General features: G+C 42.2%; 2 protein-coding genes across 2 annotated transcripts in view; one reads left to right on the top strand and one right to left on the bottom strand.

Annotated features, from left to right (window-relative positions):
- LOC311235006 (uncharacterized protein) overlaps window positions 1–10,881 on the bottom strand; it is a gene marked incomplete at its 5' end in the record, with an annotated part of 67,250 nt that extends 56,369 nt beyond the window's left edge. The window contains one exon of the mRNA XM_084322316.1: window positions 10,603–10,881. Coding sequence (XP_084178442.1) covers window positions 10,603–10,881 — 279 coding nt within the window. The remainder of the gene's footprint in view (window positions 1–10,602) is intronic.
- Window positions 10,882–19,755: 8,874 nt separating this feature from the next.
- On the top strand, window positions 19,756–21,483 carry LOC311235005 (tripartite motif-containing protein 16-like; the record flags this gene model as incomplete). Its single annotated transcript, XM_084322315.1, has 1 exon — window positions 19,756–21,483. One exon carries the CDS (start codon window positions 19,756–19,758, stop codon window positions 21,481–21,483), a length of 1,728 nt encoding a protein of 575 aa, XP_084178441.1.
- Window positions 21,484–21,941: the final 458 nt, after the last annotated feature.

Below are 21,941 nucleotides of genomic sequence, written 5' to 3'. Positions count from 1 at the left end.
GAGGTACAGCCAAGTATTAGCCGACAAGTTTTGGAGCAGTTTCCTACTGCACTACCTACCGTCTCTACAGACCCGCCAGAAGTGGGTAAAGGAGAGAGACAATTTGACAGAAGGAACAGTCGTCATGATTATTGATCAATCACTGCCCAGAGCTATGTGGCCGGCCGGCCGCGTAAGCAAAGTGATCACCGGTGCCGACGGCAAGGTCCGAGCAGCTGAAGTGCTCGTCCAGGGTCGCACTTACACCCGTCCCGTGGCGAGGCTCATAGAGCTGCCCCGACTCCCAGACACAATCGATGATGACCATGACCCTATAACCCTATGACTTTGTGAAGTTGACTGACCCCTACAGCAAACCCTTATGTGTAAATAGACAACGCGATTAATCTGTCTCTGTTTAACTGATTAGGTCTGGGACCAATCAGGGGGTGGCTGTTGTGAAGGGCCAGATTAAACCGAATATATATATTTATTTATATATATATATTTAATTGTATTTGTATATTCTCTAATATTCCCTGATATCCCTTGTATATTCCTTGTACAATATGCATTGAATATCCATTCTAGCCTACTGAACATCCCATAATAGTCTCCATTCTACTATTGGTCGAGACCTTGGTGCCAGGCTGCCATACCCCCCAGACCCAGTTCAAACGTACCGCTCAACATGTACGAACAAGTCCTAGTTCCGCGTAGGAATCTGGCTACCGCACCACTAATGGGACTATTTGTTCATAGTGCGTATATATACTGCACTACTAAAGTAGGACTTCCTTTTCAGTCCAGTTTCTTACCCTCCAATAGAGTCACAGACGTAAAGCCTCCCCGCGACGCCACGTGTGGGAGTAAGGCCAAGTTCGGCTTACCATCGGTATTGAGACATCGTGTATATTAATATTTGAATAGTCATATTTGGCACTATATCGTCGAGTTGGACGTAGTCTATTAAGCTAATAATAGTCTGTTAATATATAGTGCTTCGTGCGGTGAGAATACTACCGTAGTCAGTACCCCATCGTTTCGGGCAGAGAACTGGCTGCTTAACCAGGATGATCGACCCCATGTGAAGCTGCACCCGAGGAGCCCCAGAGCCGACGAGCGAGTGGACCTGTATACCGGATTATTCTACCGACGACAGCCCGCCTTCCCAGGCACGGATTATGCTTTGTATACGTTGATTATTCCATGGATAAAGACCCCCGACACTGCCGTGTGTTAGAACCCCCCCCCCCTGGAGAGGACGCAAGGTGAGGAGACGCTCTGCAAGACGAGGTCGCTTCACGTCTCTCCTCCGTGGACCGGAGGACGCCGGCCCACAAAGAGTCCATCTGCTTTCATCTGTGGTCCAAGGATCGCCGGCGCATTGAACGGCACTACAGTGGGTTCACCTGGGATACCCTTGGCCGGATGAGGCAGCCGGATTCTACCCCCCCCCCCTTCCTACTCCTGTCGGCTTACAAGCGACCGGATTAACCCCCCCTAGTGTATCCAGTATATAATCATTAAAGTATCATTGCTGTTATTCCTTAACTATTCCAGGTCGTATATGTACCACCTGCGCCTTCAGAGATTGGACATTCTCTATTGATATACCGACGAATACTCTTGCCATAAAAGTGCATACTAATTCCCATTCATAAATGTGATTGATTTGATTAAGTGCTTGCTCTACACACCATCGCTGTGTAGAAATAAAGACCTATTTCTAATTCGTACATTTGTGTTGGATCCGTTTCATCTACGTGACAGTGTTCATCATAATATATTTATGCCGAGTACTGGGTGGCCGAATATTAAGTACAAAGGTAGTGGTAGTAAGTATCATATCTAGTAATACAGTCAGGGAATTGTACCCCTCAGTTACAGATACCGATATACCGATATTGTCCAACTCTTAATTTCCGATACCGATATCAACCGATACCAATATATGCAGGGTTTCCCGCCCCAAGAAATGGAATAATTTCAGGTAATTAACATTACATATCTCTTGTTGTGGAATTAACACAACATTATGCATACTTTTGACAATAAATAAAATCAGAATTGGTTCTTACTTGCTTGCCTGGGTAAATAAAGGTTATAGAAATGTAAATAAAATATTATTTTTTAAAAACCAATACCGATATTTTTCGATATCACATTTTAATGCCGATATCGGCCGATAATATCGGTTGGCCGATAATATCGGACATCCCTACTTTCTATGGATCAAAACCTCAATATTATTATGGTGTAGTTAATACTTCATGTATCCTTAATCCCTAGGCTAATGAGGCACTAAGATGTTAGTAAAAAAAAAAACATATGCCAATGACGGGAAGTAACGGTATATGTATGTGTGTGTCTGTGTGTGTGTGTGTGTGCACTGTGCATGAGTGCACATCTAGGGGCGGTGTGTAGATTTGGTCTCCCTGATGTTGACTCCTTAGCCACAGCCTTGGGTTGTTTAATACTGGACAAGTGTTTCATAACGCCCGTTGTGTGGGCCCGGTTTCGGGGCCGGTGCGTGGGCCGGTGTGTGGGCTGGTGTGTCTGAATGTCCCGGGCTGAATTTGTGTCCCAGTCCGCCACTGGTATGTGGTATGTTCTATGGTATGTGATATGTTCTATGGTATGTTCTATGGTGTGTGGTATGTTCTATGGTATGTGCTATGTTCTATGGTATGTTCTATGGTGTGTGGTATGTTCTATGGTATGTGATATGTTCTATGGTATGTTCTATGGTGTGTGGTATGTTCTATGGTATGTGCTATGTTCTATGGTATGTGGTATGTTCTATGGTGTGTGGTATGTTCTATGGTATGTGATATGTTCTATGGTATGTTCTATGGTGTGTGGTATGTTCTATGGTAAATTATTTATTTCAAATAGATTGAGAATGTACCCATTTTCAAAGTTGAATAAATGTTTCATTTTCATATTTTGTGATGCTTTGTGTGTTCTGCTTTATGTGTCCACCCCGTCATGTGCTGGTCCACCCTGTCATGCACTGGTCCACCCTGTCATCTTGATATTTTTTTTTATAATAATTCAATCATACTGTGAGATATGTTTAAATAATCTAGTGTGTTCAATAGCTAAGTGGGGGGCAATAATATGCAAATAAAAAACTGCATCCAAATATCACAGTTTTCTCCTAATTATAAAATATATATGTGCGAATTGTATGTGTGTCTTTTAAAAACAGATGGTTTACATAAAATCTTTTATTTATTTATAATTTAAAGCAAACAAATAACCCTGTTCAGGAAAGGGACATCATACCTTTCTGAAAAAGTAATTTTCATCTTAATATTGCAATGAAAACATATTTAACAGTAATGTATTATGTCCATGACAGGGTGGACATATCTCATGGTTTATTCTGCGAATATATGCCCATAATTATCTGAAAATATGTGTGGGAGCTCAGCTTATATATATATTTCTACAACTTGAGTATCTACTATTTATGATAAGACATAAAGGGAATGGGAAATTAAGATAAACATTTCTGAGTATTGTGAGGGTTGAAAGGCACTCTATGGTGATATTGACCCAGTAGAGGACTTTACATAGAGACTGCTAGTTTACTAGAAGAGGACTTTACATAGAGACTGCTAGTTTACTAGTAGAGGACTTTACATAGATACTGCTAGTTTACTAGTAGAGGACTTTACATAGAGACTGCTAGTTTACTAGTAGAGGACTTTACATAGAGACTGCTAGTTTACTAGTAGAGGACTTTACATAGATACTGCTAGTTTACTAGTAGAGGACTTTACATAGAGACTGCTAGTTTACTAGAAGAGGACTTTACATAGAGACTGCTAGTTTACTAGTAGAGGACTTTACATAGAGACTGCTAGTTTACTAGTAGAGGACTTTACATAGATACTGCTAGTTTACTAGTAGAGGGCTTTACATAGAGACTGCTAGTTTACTAGTAGAGGACTTTACATAGAGACTTCTAGTTTACTAGTAGAGGACGTTACATAGAGACTGCTAGTTTACTAGTAGAGGACGTTACATAGAGACTGCTAGTTTACTAGTAGAGGACTTTACATAGATACTGCTAGTTTACTAGTAGAGGACTTTACATAGAGACTGCTAGTTTACTAGTAGAGGACTTTACATAGAGACTGCTAGTTTACTAGTAGAGGACTTTACATAGATACTGCTAGTTTACTAGTAGAGGACTTTACATAGAGACTGCTAGTTTACTAGAAGAGGACTTTACATAGAGACTGCTAGTTTACTAGTAGAGGACTTTACATAGAGACTGCTAGTTTACTAGTAGAGGACTTTACATAGAGACTGCTAGTTTACTAGTAGAAGACTTTACATAGATACTGCTAGTTTACTAGTAGAGGGCTTTACATAGAGACTGCTAGTTTACTAGTAGAGGACTTTACATAGAGACTTCTAGTTTACTAGTAGAGGACTTTACATAGAGACTGCTAGTTTACTAGTAGAAGACTTTACATAGAGACTGCTAGTTTACTAGTAGAGGACTTTACATAGATACTGCTAGTTTACTAGTAGAGGACTTTACATAGAGACTGCTAGTTTACTAGTAGAGGACTTTACATAGAGACTGCTAGTTTACTAGTAGAGGACTTTACATAGAGCCTGCTAGTTTACTAGTAGAGGACTTTACATAGAGACTGCTAGTTTACTAGTAGAGGACTTTACATAGAGACTGCTAGTTTACTAGTAGAGGACTTTACATAGAGACTGCTAGTTTACTAGTAGAGGACTTTACATAGAGACTGCTAGTTTACTAGTAGAGGACTTTACATAGAGACTGCTAGTTTACTAGTAGAGGGCTTTACATAGAGACTGCTAGTTTACTAGTAGAGGACTTTACATAGAGCCTGCTAGTTTACTAGTAGAGTATTTTACATAGAGACTGCTAGTTTACTAGTAGAGGACTTTACATAGAGACTGCTAGTTTACTAGTAGAGGACTTTACATAGAGACTGCTAGTTTACTAGTAGAGGACTTTACATAGAGACTGCTAGTTTACTAGTAGAGGACTTTACATAGAGACTGCTAGTTTACTAGTAGAGGACTTTACATAGAGACTGCTAGTTTACTAGTAGAGGACTTTACATAGAGCCTGCTAGTTTACTAGTAGAGTATTTTACATAGAGGCTGCTAGTTTACTAGTAGAGGACTTTACATAGAGACTGCTAGTTTACTAGTAGAGTATTTTACATAGAGACTGCTAGTTTACTAGTAGAGGACTTTACATAGAGACTGCTAGTTTACTAGTAGAGGACTTTACATAGAGACTGCTAGTTTAATAGTAGATGACTTTACATAGAGCCTGCTAGTTTACTAGTAGAGGACTTTACATAGAGACTGCTAGTTTACTAGTAGAGGACTTTACATAGAGCCTGCTAGTTTACTAGTAGAGGACTTTACATAGAGACTGCTAGTTTACTAGTAGATGACTTTACATAGAGACTGTTAGTTTACTAGTAGAGGACTTTACATAGAGACTGCTAGTTTACTAGTAGAGGACTTTACATAGAGACTGCTAGTTTACTAGTAGAGGACTTTACATAGAGACTGCTAGTTTACTAGTAGAGGACTTTACATAGAGCCTGCTAGTTTACTAGTAGAGGACTTTACATAGAGACTGCTAGTTTACTAGTAGAGGACTTTACATAGAGACTGCTAGTTTACTAGTAGAGGACTTTACATAGAGACTGCTAGTTTACTAGTAGAGGACTTTACATAGAGACTGCTAGTTTACTAGTAGAGGACTTTACATAGAGACTGCTAGTTTACTAGTAGATGACTTTACATAGAGACTGTTAGTTTACTAGTAGAGGACTTTACATAGAGACTGCTAGTTTACTAGTAGAGGACTTTACATAGAGACTGCTAGTTTACTAGTAGAGGACTTTACATAGAGACTGCTAGTTTACTAGTAGAGGACGTTACATAGAGACTGCTAGTTTACTAGAAGAGGACTTTACATAGAGACTGCTAGTTTACTAGTAGAGGACTTTACATAGAGACTGCTAGTTTACTAGAAGAGGACTTTACATAGAGACTGCTAGTTTACTAGTAGAGGACTTTACATAGAGCCTGCTAGTTTACTAGTAGATGACTTTACATAGAGACTGCTAGTTTACTAGAAGAGGACTTTACATAGAGCCTGCTAGTTTACTAGTAGAGGACTTTACATAGAGCCTGCTAGTTTACTAGTAGATGACTTTACATAGAGACTGCTAGTTTACTAGTAGAGGACTTTACATAGAGACTGCTAGTTTACTAGTAGAGGACTTTACATAGAGACTGCTAGTTTACTAGTAGAGGACTTTACATAGAGACTGCTAGTTTACTAGTAGAGGACTTTACATAGAGACTGCTAGTTTACTAGTAGATGACTTTACATAGAGACTGCTAGTTTACTAGTAGATGACTTTACATAGAGACTGCTAGTTTACTAGTAGAGGACGTTACATAGAGCCTGCTAGTTTACTAGTAGAGGACTTTACATAGAGACTGCTAGTTTACTAGTAGATGACTTTACATAGAGACTGCTAGTTTACTAGTAGAGGACTTTACATAGAGACTGCTAGTTTACTAGTAGAGGACTTTACATAGAGACTGCTAGTTTACTAGTAGAGGACTTTACATAGAGACTGCTAGTTTACTAGTAGAGGGCTTTACATAGAGACTGCTAGTTTACTAGTAGAGGACTTTACATAGAGCCTGCTAGTTTACTAGTAGAGTATTTTACATAGAGACTGCTAGTTTACTAGTAGAGGACTTTACATAGAGACTGCTAGTTTACTAGTAGATGACTTTACATAGAGACTGCTAGTTTACTAGTAGAGGACTTTACATAGACTGCTAGTTTACTAGTAGAGGACTTTACATAGAGACTGTTAGTTTACTAGTAGAGGACTTTACATAGAGACTGCTAGTTTACTAGAAGAGGACTTTACATAGAGACTGCTAGTTTACTAGTAGAGGACTTTACATAGAGACTGCTAGTTTACTAGTAGAGGACTTTACATAGAGACTGCTAGTTTACTAGTAGAGGACTTTACATAGAGACTGCTAGTTTACTAGTAGAGGACTTTACATAGAGACTGCTAGTTTACTAGTAGAGGACTTTACATAGAGACTGCTAGTTTACTAGTAGAGGACTTTACATAGAGACTGCTAGTTTACTAGTAGAGGACTTTACATAGAGACAGCTAGTTTACTAGTAGAGGACGTTACATAGAGACAGCTAGTTTACTAGTAGATTACTTTACATAGATACTGCTAGTTTACTAGTAGAGGACTTTACATAGAGACTGCTAGTTTACTAGTAGAGGACTTTACATAGAGACTGCTAGTTTACTAGTAGAGGACTTTACATAGAGACTGCTAGTTTACTAGTAGAGGACTTTACATAGAGACTGCTACTTTACTAGTAGAGGACTTTACATAGAGACTGCTAGTTTACTAGTAGAGGACTTTACAGAGAGACTGCTAGTTTACTAGTAGATGACTTTACATAGAGACTGCTAGTTTACTAGTAGAGGACTTTACAGAGAGACTGCTAGTTTACTAGTAGATGACTTTACATAGAGACTGCTAGTTTACTAGTAGATGACTTTACATAGAGACTGCTAGTTTACTAGTAGAGGACTTTACATAGAGACTGCTAGTTTACTAGTAGAGGACTTTACATATAGACTGCTAGTTTACTAGTAGATGACTTTACATAGAGACTGCTAGTTTACTAGTAGAGGACTTTAGATAGAGACTGCTAGTTTACTAGTAGATGACTTTACATAGAGACTGCTAGTTTACTAGTAGAGGACGTTACATAGAGACTGCTAGTTTACTAGTAGAGGACTTTACATAGAGACTGCTAGTTTACTAGTAGAAGACTTTACATAGAGACAGCTAGTTTACTAGTAGAGGGCTTTACATAGAGACTGCTAGTTTACTAGTAGAAGACTTTACATAGAGACAGCTAGTTTACTAGTAGAGGACGTTACATATAGACTGCTAGTTTACTAGTAGAGGACTTTACATAGAGACTGCTAGTTTACTAGTAGAGGACTTTACATAGAGACTGCTAGTTTAATAGTAGAGGACTTTACATAGAGACTGCTAGTTTACTAGTAGAGGACTTTACATAGAGACTGCTAGTTTACTAGTAGATGATATGGAGGTACATTTACAGGTAAAGTTAAAATATCCTTTTAACAGGGAAAGGTGTCAATGCTTTCACGAGTACTTATGAATACTGAACTCATGATATTGAATACCAATATGAGCACTTGACAGTGGCATTTACCATTTCAGCAAACTTAAGTCTATTGAAAACTGAGGAGGGGAATTTGTCTTATAAGGTCACATCATTTGAATTACTTTGTACATATTAAAGGAGCGTCATGTCATTGTGTCTTTACCAGCACAGCACCAGGTGTACTGGACAACATTGGAGAGGTGCCTGCAAATGAAGGCGATCTAGAGTCGAATGATTGTACGGTGAATAGCGCCATCATGTGTCCATGATAATCTGCCACCGGTTTATATTGTAAATCAGTGAGAGTTGCCAAGTGTCACAATGGCCCGATTCAGAGATCCAGAGTAGACTTCAAGGGCAAGCAGCCGTGTGTTTACTTGGTTTCATTGTATTTTCATTCTAATGATCCTAGCTTGTTTGGATCTAACCTGTGCCTGTGCCTGTGCCTTGATGCCTGAACTCCCCTACGGGGGAATAATAAAAGGTTCGTCTTATCAAACTCTTCAAAAAATGCATATGAATATACCCCACATTGATAGTCAAGAACAAAAATAAATAAATAAATAAATAGCAATATATAAAGGTCATAATACAAAAGATGTTTGCATTTATGCCCATATTGTGAAATTTCATTGCGATAGGATGACAGGATATTGTCCCCTATTCACCTGCAGAGTGTCGACTCTTGCCATCAGGGAGGCCTGTTATTTTTCTACAACGGAGTTCGGCGATTTGCGAATCTGATTGGCCAGTGTCATTTCTGGTCATGTGACATGTACGCCCAATCGTGGGACCGCAAGTTTCTACACTGGTTAGGCTTAGGCGCTCTTTCGAAGTTGGTTAAGGTTAGAGTTTGTCTTAGAGCATGGCGATAGAACGCCAGGTGCTTTGCAGGCTGTTCGACGCGGAAATGGGCAAAGACACAGCTCGTCACGCTATTGGGCGCACATGTCACATGACCAGAAACGTCAGTGGTTAATCAGATTCGCAAATCGCCAAACTCCGTTGTAGAAAATATAGACGCATCAGGGAGCAGGTACTTTCCCTAGGAGCGCCACATCAAACGGATATCTGAGCTGAGGTCATTTGTTCCCTCAGCTCTTGGCTTCTTAAACAATTGTAATAGCAACAATGGTAACATTTTAGAAAGTATTTGCCGCTGATTGGAGATGATCTAGATCAGGGGTTCCCAAACTTTTCAGGCCGCGACCCCCAAATAACGGTGCCGCGACCCCCACTATTATAGGAGGTAAGGTTTTTTTTAATAAATGGAAATGTATGGTTGAAACATGCACACGTTCAAACACACACACACACACACTAATAAGCATTGGAGGCTTTTAACCAGGGCCGGACTGGGGAAATCATTCAGGCCAGGAAATATAGTGCAAAATATAGCCCCAGTCAGGCCACTTTTTAAGCAGGGGGTCTGGGGGTCCCCCACCAGGAAATGTCTTGTTACAAAGACTTCATTTCCTGCATTCTGGTGCAGGAATTTTTTTATTTGTACCCTTTTTTTAATTATTGTTAAAAAAACAGGCTAGCATAATATGTATGATTAGCAACAACACTGATTTTGATGGATTTTCTGTTTTTTTGTAATGTCAGATTGAAAATAATACAATCTTTTATTCAACTTCAGCCCTGATCATAACACCACATATTAATTTTATAATTCTAACCCTTTAAATGCCAGTGTGTGTGATGGCATATATTTGCAATATATCAAATGCAAAGTAGATTTTTCTGGGGGGGATTATTACAGGCTAGCATGTGTCAATGATTAGCAACAACAGTTTTTTGTAAGGGTCCCGCCTCCACCAATCACATGCGGCTCCCTTTGTGTGTGTGAGAGCAAGAGAGAGAGAGAGATAGTTCTTTAACTTGTGTGAGTTGCAGTGATCTCCTGGTTGTTCCCCACCTAGGTTATCTAACTATTCTATTGCGCTGGTGCAACTAGAAACACTGGCCTGGCCTGCTTCTAAGTTTAGTGGCCTGACTGCATTAGAAAAAAAAAATTGGATTATTTTATTTATTTATTTATTTTTAATCAGACCTTCTCTACCCAGAACCTGACACCTTTCAAATCTTTCTGGGTGTTTAGGATATGACTGCTCTTGCTGCATCCGTGTTGCTTTTCTGTTCCCCTCAGACAAAGACAGACGTGTGTTTGTTGTGTTTGGGTCCAGTGTGATCTGAGAGGAATATTGTAAGAAGTCAGCTGTGGTCTTGGGCTCTGGTGGCAGTAAAACATTAACTGCATTCGCTGTTGTTGAGATTCTGGGCCACTGCTCTTTCAGAACGTCCTCTAGTTTGTCTCTCAGCTCAGACACAACCTCAGTCACATCTGCATAAGGAGGAGCAGCTTGGAGTCCTGTCTTCATTAGATGTTCTATCACTTCAGCCAGCATGTTGCTTTTCTTCACAACAGGCCTCGGAGTAAAGGTCTCCCTGCACTGGGGACATGTGTAGATCCCCTTCTGATCATCGTGATCCCAGCAGTCTGTAATACAGCCCATACAGTAGCTGTGTCCACAGGGAATAGTTACCGGATCCTTCAGTAGATCCAGACAGATAGAACAGCAGAACTGGTCCCGGTACATATCAACTCCTTGCTGCGCCATTTTATTCTACAAAGACAACGACACTCTAAGTTTTGTTCTCTCAGGAAGAGTGATCGTGTGGGTGGGAGTGGCTCTGGGTGGGAGGTGCTTCCTGGTTATAGAGTGAACTCTGATCGTGTGTTTGGTGGGAGGTGCTTCATTACATTACATTTACATTTAGTCATTTAGCTGACGCTTTTATCCAAAGCGACTTACATGTTCTGTACGACAAGCCATCAGGAAGGGCACAACTCTATCAGCTGAGCAACAATGTTCATCAAAGTGTTGAGTGCTACAGTGTAGGTTAGTTTATTAGGACAAGTGCATGAGAGTAAGGTTAGTTAGTTATTTTTTTTTTTTTTTTTTTTTTATTCAGATAATGGTTGAAGAAGTGCGTCTTTAGTCGACGGCGAAAGATTGGACGTGTTTCTGCTGTCCTAACTGGGGTGGGTAGTTCATTCCACCATTGTGGGGCAAGGACTGAGAATAGGCGACTTCTCTTTGATGACCCTCCCGGAGCTTGGATAGGAGTAGGTCTGAGGCGGCCAGAAGATGCAGAGCGTAGGGGTCTTGAGGGTGTGTAGTTAGAGACCATTGACCGGAGGTAGGCGGGAGCGGTTCCCTTTGCCGCACGGTATGCTAGGTCGAGGGCCTTGAAGCGGATTCGTGCAGCAATGGGGAGCCAGTGCAGGTCCCTAAGAAGTGGGGTGACATGGGCCGACTTCGGTAGGTTTGAGATCAGGCGGGCCGCTGCGTTCTGAATGAGTTGAAGAGGCTTAGTGGCAGTGGCCGGGAGGCCAGCGAGCAGTGCGTTGCAGTAGTCGAGGCGGGAGATGACTGTTGATTGGACGAGGAGTTGGACGAGGGCCGCGAGGAGTATCTGGTGGTTGACTGTGTCGAAGGCTGCAGATAGATCTAGGAGAATCAGAACGGAGGAGAGGCCTTTCGCTTTTGCTAAGTGAAGTGCCTCTGTGACCGCTTCCTGGTTATAGCTGTCCAGGGGAGGAGTCGCTTTAGGCAGTGTCTATTTTACTGTGATTCATAGATAGAAGATGTTTTTTTTTTTTTTTTTTTACATAGTTCAGGAAATGATAATCCAATGAAAACCTATAAAACCCATGATTACAGTTAAAAGGATATCTAGATAATAACTTGATGTTACCAAATATGCATTAGTACATAGGTACAGTAACAATCTATATTTGGTTATTATTTCTTTTAATTAAGGCAAATTATACACATGTCTGTTCTGTGTGTTTACGTTTTAAAACCAAACTGATTATCAGTGGTAAGCATGTACAATGCAATTCTGTCCAACAACACTCTCTCAAGCACTTTAGACTTTAGAGAGTATGTGTTATGGTTTGACACCGACCCCAAACGCTACGACACAAGAGAGTAGGATTCAGAGTTGCCAAAAACAAGGGCTTGTTTATTAAGTCTAAATAAACAGCACAGAACTGATAGAGTTCAAACAAAGACTGGAATAAGCAAGGATGAATGTTGCTGCTCTGCAGCTTCTCCCGGGATGGTAGTCAGGGGAAGCAGACACTGACGTCAGAGCCGCTCTGCAGACTTCTCTCGGCAGAATCTCCGAGGTGGTTGCGGGACCGAGAGGGAGAGAGGGAGCGAGTTAGCTCTGAGTGCAGGTGGAACAGAGCAGGTGACAGGAGAGGTGACTTGTACCCGAAAACAGAGTTATCCAAGTGACTAATCTTCGGTGTAAATACACACTGTGAGTAACGTTCCAAACACAATCCCAAGTGATAGATATCTTCGGTGCAAAATAAACACTGTGAGCGAAGTCCCAAAATACAAATCCAATGTGATAATATCTTCGGTGTGTAAACACACAGTGGGCGATGTTAGGCCAAAATCTTATCCCAATGAAACAATCCAAAAAATGCTAAACGCTGGGTGAGTGACTGTCTGATAAAAAGCAGGTAATCTTCAGTGTTATATAAACACACGAAAAACGGAATTGGATCAAAGACAGTCATAAAAACTCACCCAGGCGCTGTGCGTAAAGAGCGTTGGAACAGAACGGAGCGAGGAATGCTTCTTGAATATCCTGGAGGCAAAGCACAGGGAAACAACAGCAGGCAAGCAGGAACGGCGAATGTAACTGAAATATCAAAACGATCCAACAAAACTTGAATGGGGAAACGGGGTATAAATAATAAGGGAATGCTTAATTGACAAGCAGTGACAGCTGAGGGATGTGATTGATAAGCGTGTGGACGGGGGAGAACCAATCAACGACGTCTCTGGGAAGAAGCGTGTGAATAGGGGAATGCAATGATTAACAGAAAACAATTGGAAACAGAGCGAGTAGGCTTAAAGGAACAGAGCGAGTAAGTGAGCAAAGGACAAAAACCTCACAGTATGTTGGTCAGGGCAATCGGTCTGTAATTATCTTTGCTGTTAATCTTCCCAGCTTTGTCTTTGATGACCGGCACAAGTAGTACAGCTATCATGGAGTCTGGTAAAAATACCATGTTTAAAAAAAAAACCTGAAAGACAAAGAGCAAGAAGGGGGATGACCCTGGCATGACCCTGGCATAGACTGGCATGTTTTAAATGTTCAGCGGTAATATGATCCGCACCACATGCCTCAGACTCAGAAGAAGCTTCTATCCCCAGGCCATCAGGATGCTAAATGAACAATAACACTATGAACAATAACACTATGTAACAAACCATCAAATGCACTCACAGCACACACATCCACACGCACACACGCACTTTAAACAAACAACTCACTGCAGACTTTACCCACTTTAGACACGTGACCTAACACACTTTATATTTATTGGTAAATAATTTGCACTACAACTCATACCTCATCACACCTTACTGTAAATTGTACCTCATCCCATTTCTGCATTGTACTGTGTATTGTATTGTAACTAAGTTACTTTTCTACTCTGCATTGAATATTGTATATATGTATATTGAACACTTATTTTGTCTACGACGTACTTGACTTCTATTTTATAATTATTTTATACTTATCTATTTTTATCTAGCACAATCTCTAGCAAAACAGAAAGAAGCATTTTATATAAAAGCATTCTGTATTTTTTGTATGACAACTAATAAAGAAACTTGAAACTTGAACTCGCCTTATTCTTTTCTAGGTTCAAGATGGCACGGTGGACTTCCCCTGAGCTGACTGCTACAGTAAGGTCTCATTGGCGTCAACATCTTCAGTCACCAATGTGCAGGGACGTGCACAGGACTTTAGAGGGGCAGGTGCTCAAAGGCTGAAAAGGGCACTACACTTGCGTGTATATATTAACCGAGCGCGCGTAGCGCGCGAGCACGATTTTTAACGGCCCTTTTCGCGCGGGGGCCCCCTTTTTATGCTTTTGGGGGGGTTTTGGTGATCAAATATTGAATATTGAACTATAATAATCAGTGCAGGAGCTCACTTATCCTTGAAAGACACTTTTATCACTGACTTAAAAGGCCCATACATCTCCATAAATGTTCAGGGGGGAGGGAATAAGTGCTTACCCTACAGACCCCAAGAAGTGCTGTATATTCTGTATTGTTTAATATAATGAATTTTGTATTCCAATCCCGATTTGTATTTGAGATTCAGCGGTTTCTATCATCATCATCATCACCACCCACGCTATGCATAAAATATATAGGTCCGCGGAGAGGCACGCTGAGGAGGCCGTGCAAACTGCAATGGAATATGGGGCATCTCTCTCTCTTTACCTAATATTTTTATTCTATCCTGACATTTTTCAGTTGGAAGGGCAGTCTATATGCGTAACGGTAAAAAAGAAAAAAAAAGGTTTTTTTCAAAAGGGGCACTTTTTTGATGAGGCTCAAAAAGGCAGGTGCTCAAGCACCCCTTGGCCTCTATGTGTGCACGTGCCTGCCAATGTGTCACTATGTGTTTACAGTTAAATAAGTAAGGGACAGTGTACTGTAATGTATAAGCTACGAGGTCATTGTCACAAAATAAATAATTGACCGACACGGAGTTTAAAATACCGCCTCGCGGCGCCGAGGTGTTTTAAACGTCAGTGAAGGTCAATTATTTTGCGACAATGTTTTTTGTTTTCTCTGCCTTTTGGCTAAGAAGATCAAGTGTGGTCTCCTCTGCGTCTCGTCCCATTCCTGCGCTCAGAAGAAGAATATCAAAGCCGCACTGGGCTTAAGCCCACGTTGCGAGACAGGAACACGCGCCCGGTATGGGGTATGGCAGACTAACAATACAAGGCACAAGAGGACACACGAGATTAAGCCCGGTTAACTAGGACGCCCAGGTGCACCACTGCCTGGAGGACTACCAGACGGAAGATCACACGAGCTTAAACCCGGTTAACGAGGTCACCCAGGTGCACCCATGTGAAGAGGCACAAGGCCCAGGTGCACCCATGTGAAGAGGCAGAAGGCCCAGGTGCACCCATGTGTAGAGGCACGAGGCCCAGGTGCACGACGGAGAGGACGAGGCGCAGAGGAGAGAACACTTGATCTGAGCCAAAAGGCCGAGAAAGCGATGCCGTCCAGCCGGCGGGCGGAACGGGGTGGTTCCCAGAAAGCTCACTCTCGGCCGTGGTTTATCAGAGACGATGTATATTAATGTCTCGTGTGTAGGATGTTGTATCGTTCCTATGTTAGTGTATGTCTAGTCGAAGCTTCGACACAGAGACCATGAAGCGCTGAGATGTATAATAAATATACCGTCAACCACAACAAGCTCCACACTGAAGGACTGGAGAGTAAATGCCCAAAACCCCCACCACCTCCTAATAGACAGTCTCCTCCCCACCGCATGTATATATTCCCTCCCCGCCTTATGTATATTTCCCTCCCACCCAGCCACCCCCTCCTAATGTACAGTCCCCTCCCCATCATATGTATATACTCTGTCAGGATCTAGGGGTAACAGTACTGTATATTTGAATACCGTTATGTCACAAATGTATCAGTACTAAATACCTATATGTCCCTATGCCATAAATGTCATGTATGTTGTGTATGTCATAAATGTCTATATGAATTGAAAATGGGGGACCCTGATGGAAACAAGACAAACGTCTTTCTCAGGTCTGCATCCCCTTAACAATTGTATGTATTGAGCCGTACTGTATTGTACCCATTCTGCAATCTGTTAAATAAAGTTTTCATTCATTCATTCAGAGGCAGTCTGGGAAATATGTAGATGAGGCAGCGTCCACCTGCGAGGATTGGTGGCGAATGACAAAGAACAAGCCGACTCAGTTTACAGCCCCCTCCCCCTGCATTCTACACCGCCGCTCGGAGAGAGCAGAGCTGTGGGCTGAGTGATTGATTGATTGATTGATTGATTAATTAATTGATTGATTGATTGATTGATTGAAAACTTTATTAACAGATTGCAGAATGGGTACAGTAAAGTACAGCTCAGGGTGGGGGGGGGGGGGGGGGGACTGTACATTGGAGGAGGTTGGGTAGGTGGGGTGGGGTTGGGTGGGTGAGTTTCCTATTTTATGATTTAATCATTATTTGTGGCCCCTAATGTCAAGTGCTCCCGAATATTGACTACTGCGCAAATTAGTTCATTAAATCGACTCACGGCACTTGGAGCATATTTCCCTCATATACCGGGAAGATAACTCTCAAGAACGGACAAAGTATAATTGTCTGCGGGAAGTCAATTGTGAGATTTAAAAACGTCTGTGAGATATCCGTTTAACCCTTTCACTGCCGCAATACCAAAACGGTTAACCCTTTCACTGCGACAATACACAGAGGGTTTACCCTTTCACTGCCACATGGCAGCCGGTTAACCCTTTCACTGCCACACGACAGCCGGTTAACCCTATCACCGTCGGTTGTGTGATAGTAAAGGGTTAACCTTCTGTCGTGTGGCAGTGAAAGGTTTAACAGCAGCCCAATATAGATAATGAATGTGATGGTTGCCTCAGTGTTTATATCCACGGTAGAATCCGACGTCTCAGTAGGCCCCTCAGTAGGCCCCCCCCTAGAAAAAGGTTAGAAGTAAAAAGCATGCTGTCCAATTACAGTAGTGCCATCCTAAAATACAACGGCTGCATGCTGTGTGCAGATTCCATAGCCTTACTCTAATTTAATACTAGAAAGTTCTTTATATGCTCTCATTATACCCAAAGGCTCCGTTTGTCTTGTCGTTGCGACTGTTAAGTGCAGAGGAACGATTAAATGGCATGAGAAAAATGCCAGTAAGCATTTTTTTTTCTTGAACTGGATGAACTATTGATCGGTTTCGGTAATTAGTGTCTGTTGATTTCGGTCTGCGACAGGGCTGTTTGTCTGTGTGTGTGTGTGTGTGTGTGTGTGTGTGTGTGTGTGTGTGTGTGTGTGTGTGTGTGTGTGTGTGTGTGTGTGTGTGTGTGTGTGTGTGTGTGTGCGCGTGTGCGTGTGTGTGTTTTGTGATGAGTGATGAGTGTGAATGTATATTATTTTTGTGTTGTCACCAAACCATGTAAATTATTGGACCCCAGGAAGAATAGCTGCTGCTATGCAAAAGCTAATGGGGATCTTAATAAAACAAACAAACAAACAAACAAACAAACAAACAATGTAGGTAGGGCCTCATAAAATCAGTTTTATTATCAAATTTATTTTTATTTTTAACCCACTTAAAACCCCATTTTGGCTTAATGTAGGATTTGGGTCTGTCTCTCCGGTACTGGTTGCGGTACCAGTAAAAATGTGCGCCACGCAAATTGCTCCTTGACCACCCAACTTCAAGGACTGCATTGTTTTCATGGCATGACGGTTGGGCACAGTCCTGTCAGGAAGTGGGGGATGGACGTCCTTCTCAGCAACCGTGACCCCCTCCTTGAAGAGAAGCATGGAGGGGTGTTATCGGTTCTCAAGGCCTTCGGCTGAACCCATGGCCAGAATGTGGGGAGAATGTGTGGGGGGGGGGGGGGGGGGGGCATGTGTGGGGGGGGGGGGCATGTGTGGGGGGGAGCATGTCTATGTTCCCCGGGTCCTATGTTCCCCGATTGATTGATTGAACATTTTAGACCACCAGCCCTGATTCCAAACTCTAACCTTAAACCAATTTCGAAAGAGGGCCTAAGCTTAACCAGCTCGAAACAAGGCGGACATTAATAATTAATAAAATAATAAAAATTTATAAAATGTTCAATCAATTAATCAATCAATCGGGGAACATGGGACCCGGGGAACATAGGGATGATCCCGTGTGGGGCATGGCAAATGCTAAATGGCTGCATTTACTGTGTATAGCGCTTTTATCCAAAGAGCTTTACAATTTGTTCCCCACATGTATCCACTCACTCACACATTCACACACCGACGGCGGAGGCGACCATGCAAGGTGCCGACCTGCTCATCGGGAGCAATTAGGGGTTAATAAGTGTCTCGCTCAAGGAACCGGAAACCTCCAGATTACCAGATAACTGCTCGACCTCCCGAGCCTCCGGAGCCAAAGTGGAGTATTGGACCGATTTTAATGCCTGGGTCTCGCGATACTTTTCTAGTATCGGGGTATCGTGCAAAACCATACTGTAGGCTGTGTTTGTAAAGAGTCAAACATTAAAATTCATGGGCTTAATCAAATTCAAATCTGCACAAATTATGTTTCTGGCAATAAAAAACTAATTAACAAGCAACATTCAATTTTTTTTTCACGGCTAGAGAGAGTGTTTATAATTTTAGAGGGACATTAGCTTTAAAGCAACCTACGGTACACATACTGTACAACTCTTAAAAGTACGCGCATTGCAGTTTGTGGGGTATCACTCTGGAATGGTCTGGACGCGAGTATAAAATTAAGCAAAAATATCAATACATTTAAAGGTAGCTATAAACAAGCACGTATGGACACATATAAGAGAGAGGAGCTTGAGCAGTAATGTGACCCTATTATTTTTTCTCATTTGGATATTTGGATATATGAAAAAACTGTACTTTTATTTTATTTTCTATTATTTGTTATATTATTTTAATTTTTATTAAATTATAATGTCAAATATTGTAAGGAAGGGGCAGGGCTTGATACGTTGTTTCACTTCCCCCTGTTCCTTCTCGAACACTTATTGTATGGAAATAGTCTTTAACTATTTACCTTTTTGTTTTTTAAACTTGTTTTATGTTTCTATGTTCGAGACAAATCAAAATCAAATCAAAATCAAATCAAAAACATGGGCATCTCTGGCTGCTACCTCCTCCACCTGCTGCTGAGCCACTGTTGCCCGTATGTAGGGCATGAGTACCATGTTGTTTAGACCCATCTGTGTTATAGGGAGCTGAAGGAGAGAGAGAGTTGTGTTCTTCTGGTGGCAGACTTTGAGGGAGACAGACCTAGACAGGAGCTGGTTTAGGAAGAATGACCATTCATTGAATATTGTGCATTTTGTCTTTTGTTCTTGTGTTCTTACTAAATAAACGTGGACATCTAAACCCAGAAGGACCCGTGTGGATATTTGCTTGAAACTTGCCGTTTCCCCGACTGAACCTCAATATAGAAACTTTGAACACAACAAGAGCGAGAGAGAGAGCGAGAGAGGAGAACGTGTGAGAGAAAGAGAAAGCAAGAGAGGAAAGAATGAGAGTAAATGAGAGAGAGAGAGAGAGAGAGAGAGAGAAAGTGTTTTATTGAGTATGTTTACCATTTTCTCTATGTCTCTCTTTGTGCTTATGAGTTTTAGTAGTTATCCTTGACAAATTAGAGGTAGTTGATGGCGAGAGAACGTCTGAACTATGTAAAAACATCTTCTATCTATGAATCACAGTAAAATAGACACTGTCTCTTTAAAGCGACTCCTCCCCTGGACAACTGTAACCAGGAAGCACCTCCCACCCAGAGCCACTCCCACCCACACGATCACTCTTCCTGAGAAAACAAAACATTGAGTGTCTTTGTCTTTGTAGAATAAAATGGCACAGCAAGGAGTTGATCTGTACCGGGACCAGTTCTGCTGTTCTATCTGTCAGGATGTACTGAAGGATCCGGTAACTATTCCCTGTGGACACAGCTACTGTATGGGCTGTATTACAGACTGCTGGGATCACGGTGATCAGAAGGGGATCTACACATGTCCCCAGTGCAGGGAGACTTTTACTCCGAGGCCTATTCTGAAGAAAAGCAACATGCTGGCTGAAGTGATAGAACAACTAATGAAGACAGGACTCCAAGCTGCTCCTCCTGATCACTGTTATGCTGGACCTGCAGACGTGGCCTGTGACGTCTGCACTGGGAGAAAGCAGAAAGCCCTCAAGTCCTGCCTGGTATGTCTGGCTTCTTACTGTGAAACTCATCTCCAGCCTCACTATCAATCTGATACCTTTAAGAAACACAAGCTGGTCAAAGCCTCCACACGGCTTCAGGAGAACATCTGCTCTCGTCATGACAAGATTCTGGATGGTTTCTGTCGTACTGATCAGCAGTGCATCTGTTATTTGTGTTCCATGGATGAACATAAAGGCCACGATACAGTCTCAGCTGCAGCAGAAAGGACGGAGAGACAGAAAGAGCTTGGCATGAGTCAGCAGAAAGTCCACCAGAGAGTCCAGGAGAGAGAGAAGCAACTCAAAAAGGCCCAACAGGCTGTTGATTCTCTCAATCGCTCTGCTGATAAAGCAGTGGAGGACGGTGAGAGAGTCTTTACTGAGCTGATACGCTCCCTGGAGACGAGGCGCTCTGAGCTGAAGAAGGTCATCAGAGCCCAACAGAGGACCACAGTGACTCAGGCTGAAGAACTGCAGAAGAGACTGGAGCAGGAGATAGCGGACCTGAGGAGGAGAGCCACTGAGCTGGAGCAGCTCTCACACACAGAGGACCACATCCACTTTCTACAGAGTTACCCCCCCCTCTCCAGTCCCAGTGAGTCTACAGACTCACCCAGCATCAGTGTCCTTCCTCTCCTGTACTTTGCAGATGTGACTGAGGTCGTGTCTGAGCTGAGAGACAAACTAGAGGACGTTCTGAAAGAGCAGTGGCCCAGAATCTCAACAACAGTGAATGCAGTTAATGTTTTACTGCTACCAGAGCCCAAGACCAGAGCTGACTTCTTACAATATTCCTCTCAGATCACACTGGACCCAAACACAACAAACACACGTCTGTCTTTGTCTGAGGGGAACAGAAAAGCAACACGGATGCAGCAAGAGCAGTCATATCCTGATCACCCAGAAAGATTTAATCATAATGAATTGTGTCAGGTTCTGGCTAGAGAAGGTCTGACTGGACGCTGTTACTGGGAGGTGGAGTGGAGTGGAGCATATGTTTCTGTAGCAGCCTCCTACAAAGACATTAGTAGAACAGACACTGAGGAGAATAGTGTATTTGGATGCAACAATTCCAAATCCTGGGCTTTAGATTGCAGACCAAGTGATTACCTCTTCAGACACAATAACGAGAGCATAACAGTACCGGGCCCCTGGTCCTCCAGAATAGGAGTGTACCTGGATCACAGGGCAGGTACTCTGTCCTTCTACAGCGTCTCTGACACAATGACCCTCCTGCACAGAGTCAACACCACATTCACTCAGCCTCTCTATCCTGGACTTGGGCTTTATTCATGCTCTGGACTCCCTTTTACACATTACTGTGCACTTTGGTTTCTCTCATCATGCCCCACTGCTGAGTTCTGTGAGCTGAAGTAGAGATCAGTGACATTCACAGCTCCTCTACCCAGGGTTTGGGATTTAAATTGATCTTGAAGATGCTGAGTTGTGAAAGATGAGGTAATTAGGAGTTACATTCACTCAGTCACTCTATCATTGTTCTGAGGGACACACACACACACACACACACACATACACGCACACACACACACGCACACACACACACACACACACACACACACACACACACACACACACACACACACACACACACACACACACACACACACACACACACACACACACACACACACACACACACACACACACACACACACACACACACACAGTACACTATGTTTTGCTTTGTTTCTAGTTTCTTGCCTACCGGGGTAAAGTTTGTTTGATTGGATATTTGCATATTCACACATTTGATTCCTATCTTCAATACCTCTGTTCCTTTGCATGCAGGGGAAGCAAAAATCTTTATTTTCATA

This window comes from Notolepis coatsorum (assembly GCF_963971535.1).
Source record: "Notolepis coatsorum genome assembly, chromosome: 10".
Classification (NCBI taxonomy): domain Eukaryota; kingdom Metazoa; phylum Chordata; class Actinopteri; order Aulopiformes; family Paralepididae; genus Notolepis; species Notolepis coatsorum.
This window is presented reverse-complemented; position numbering and strand designations above follow the sequence as displayed.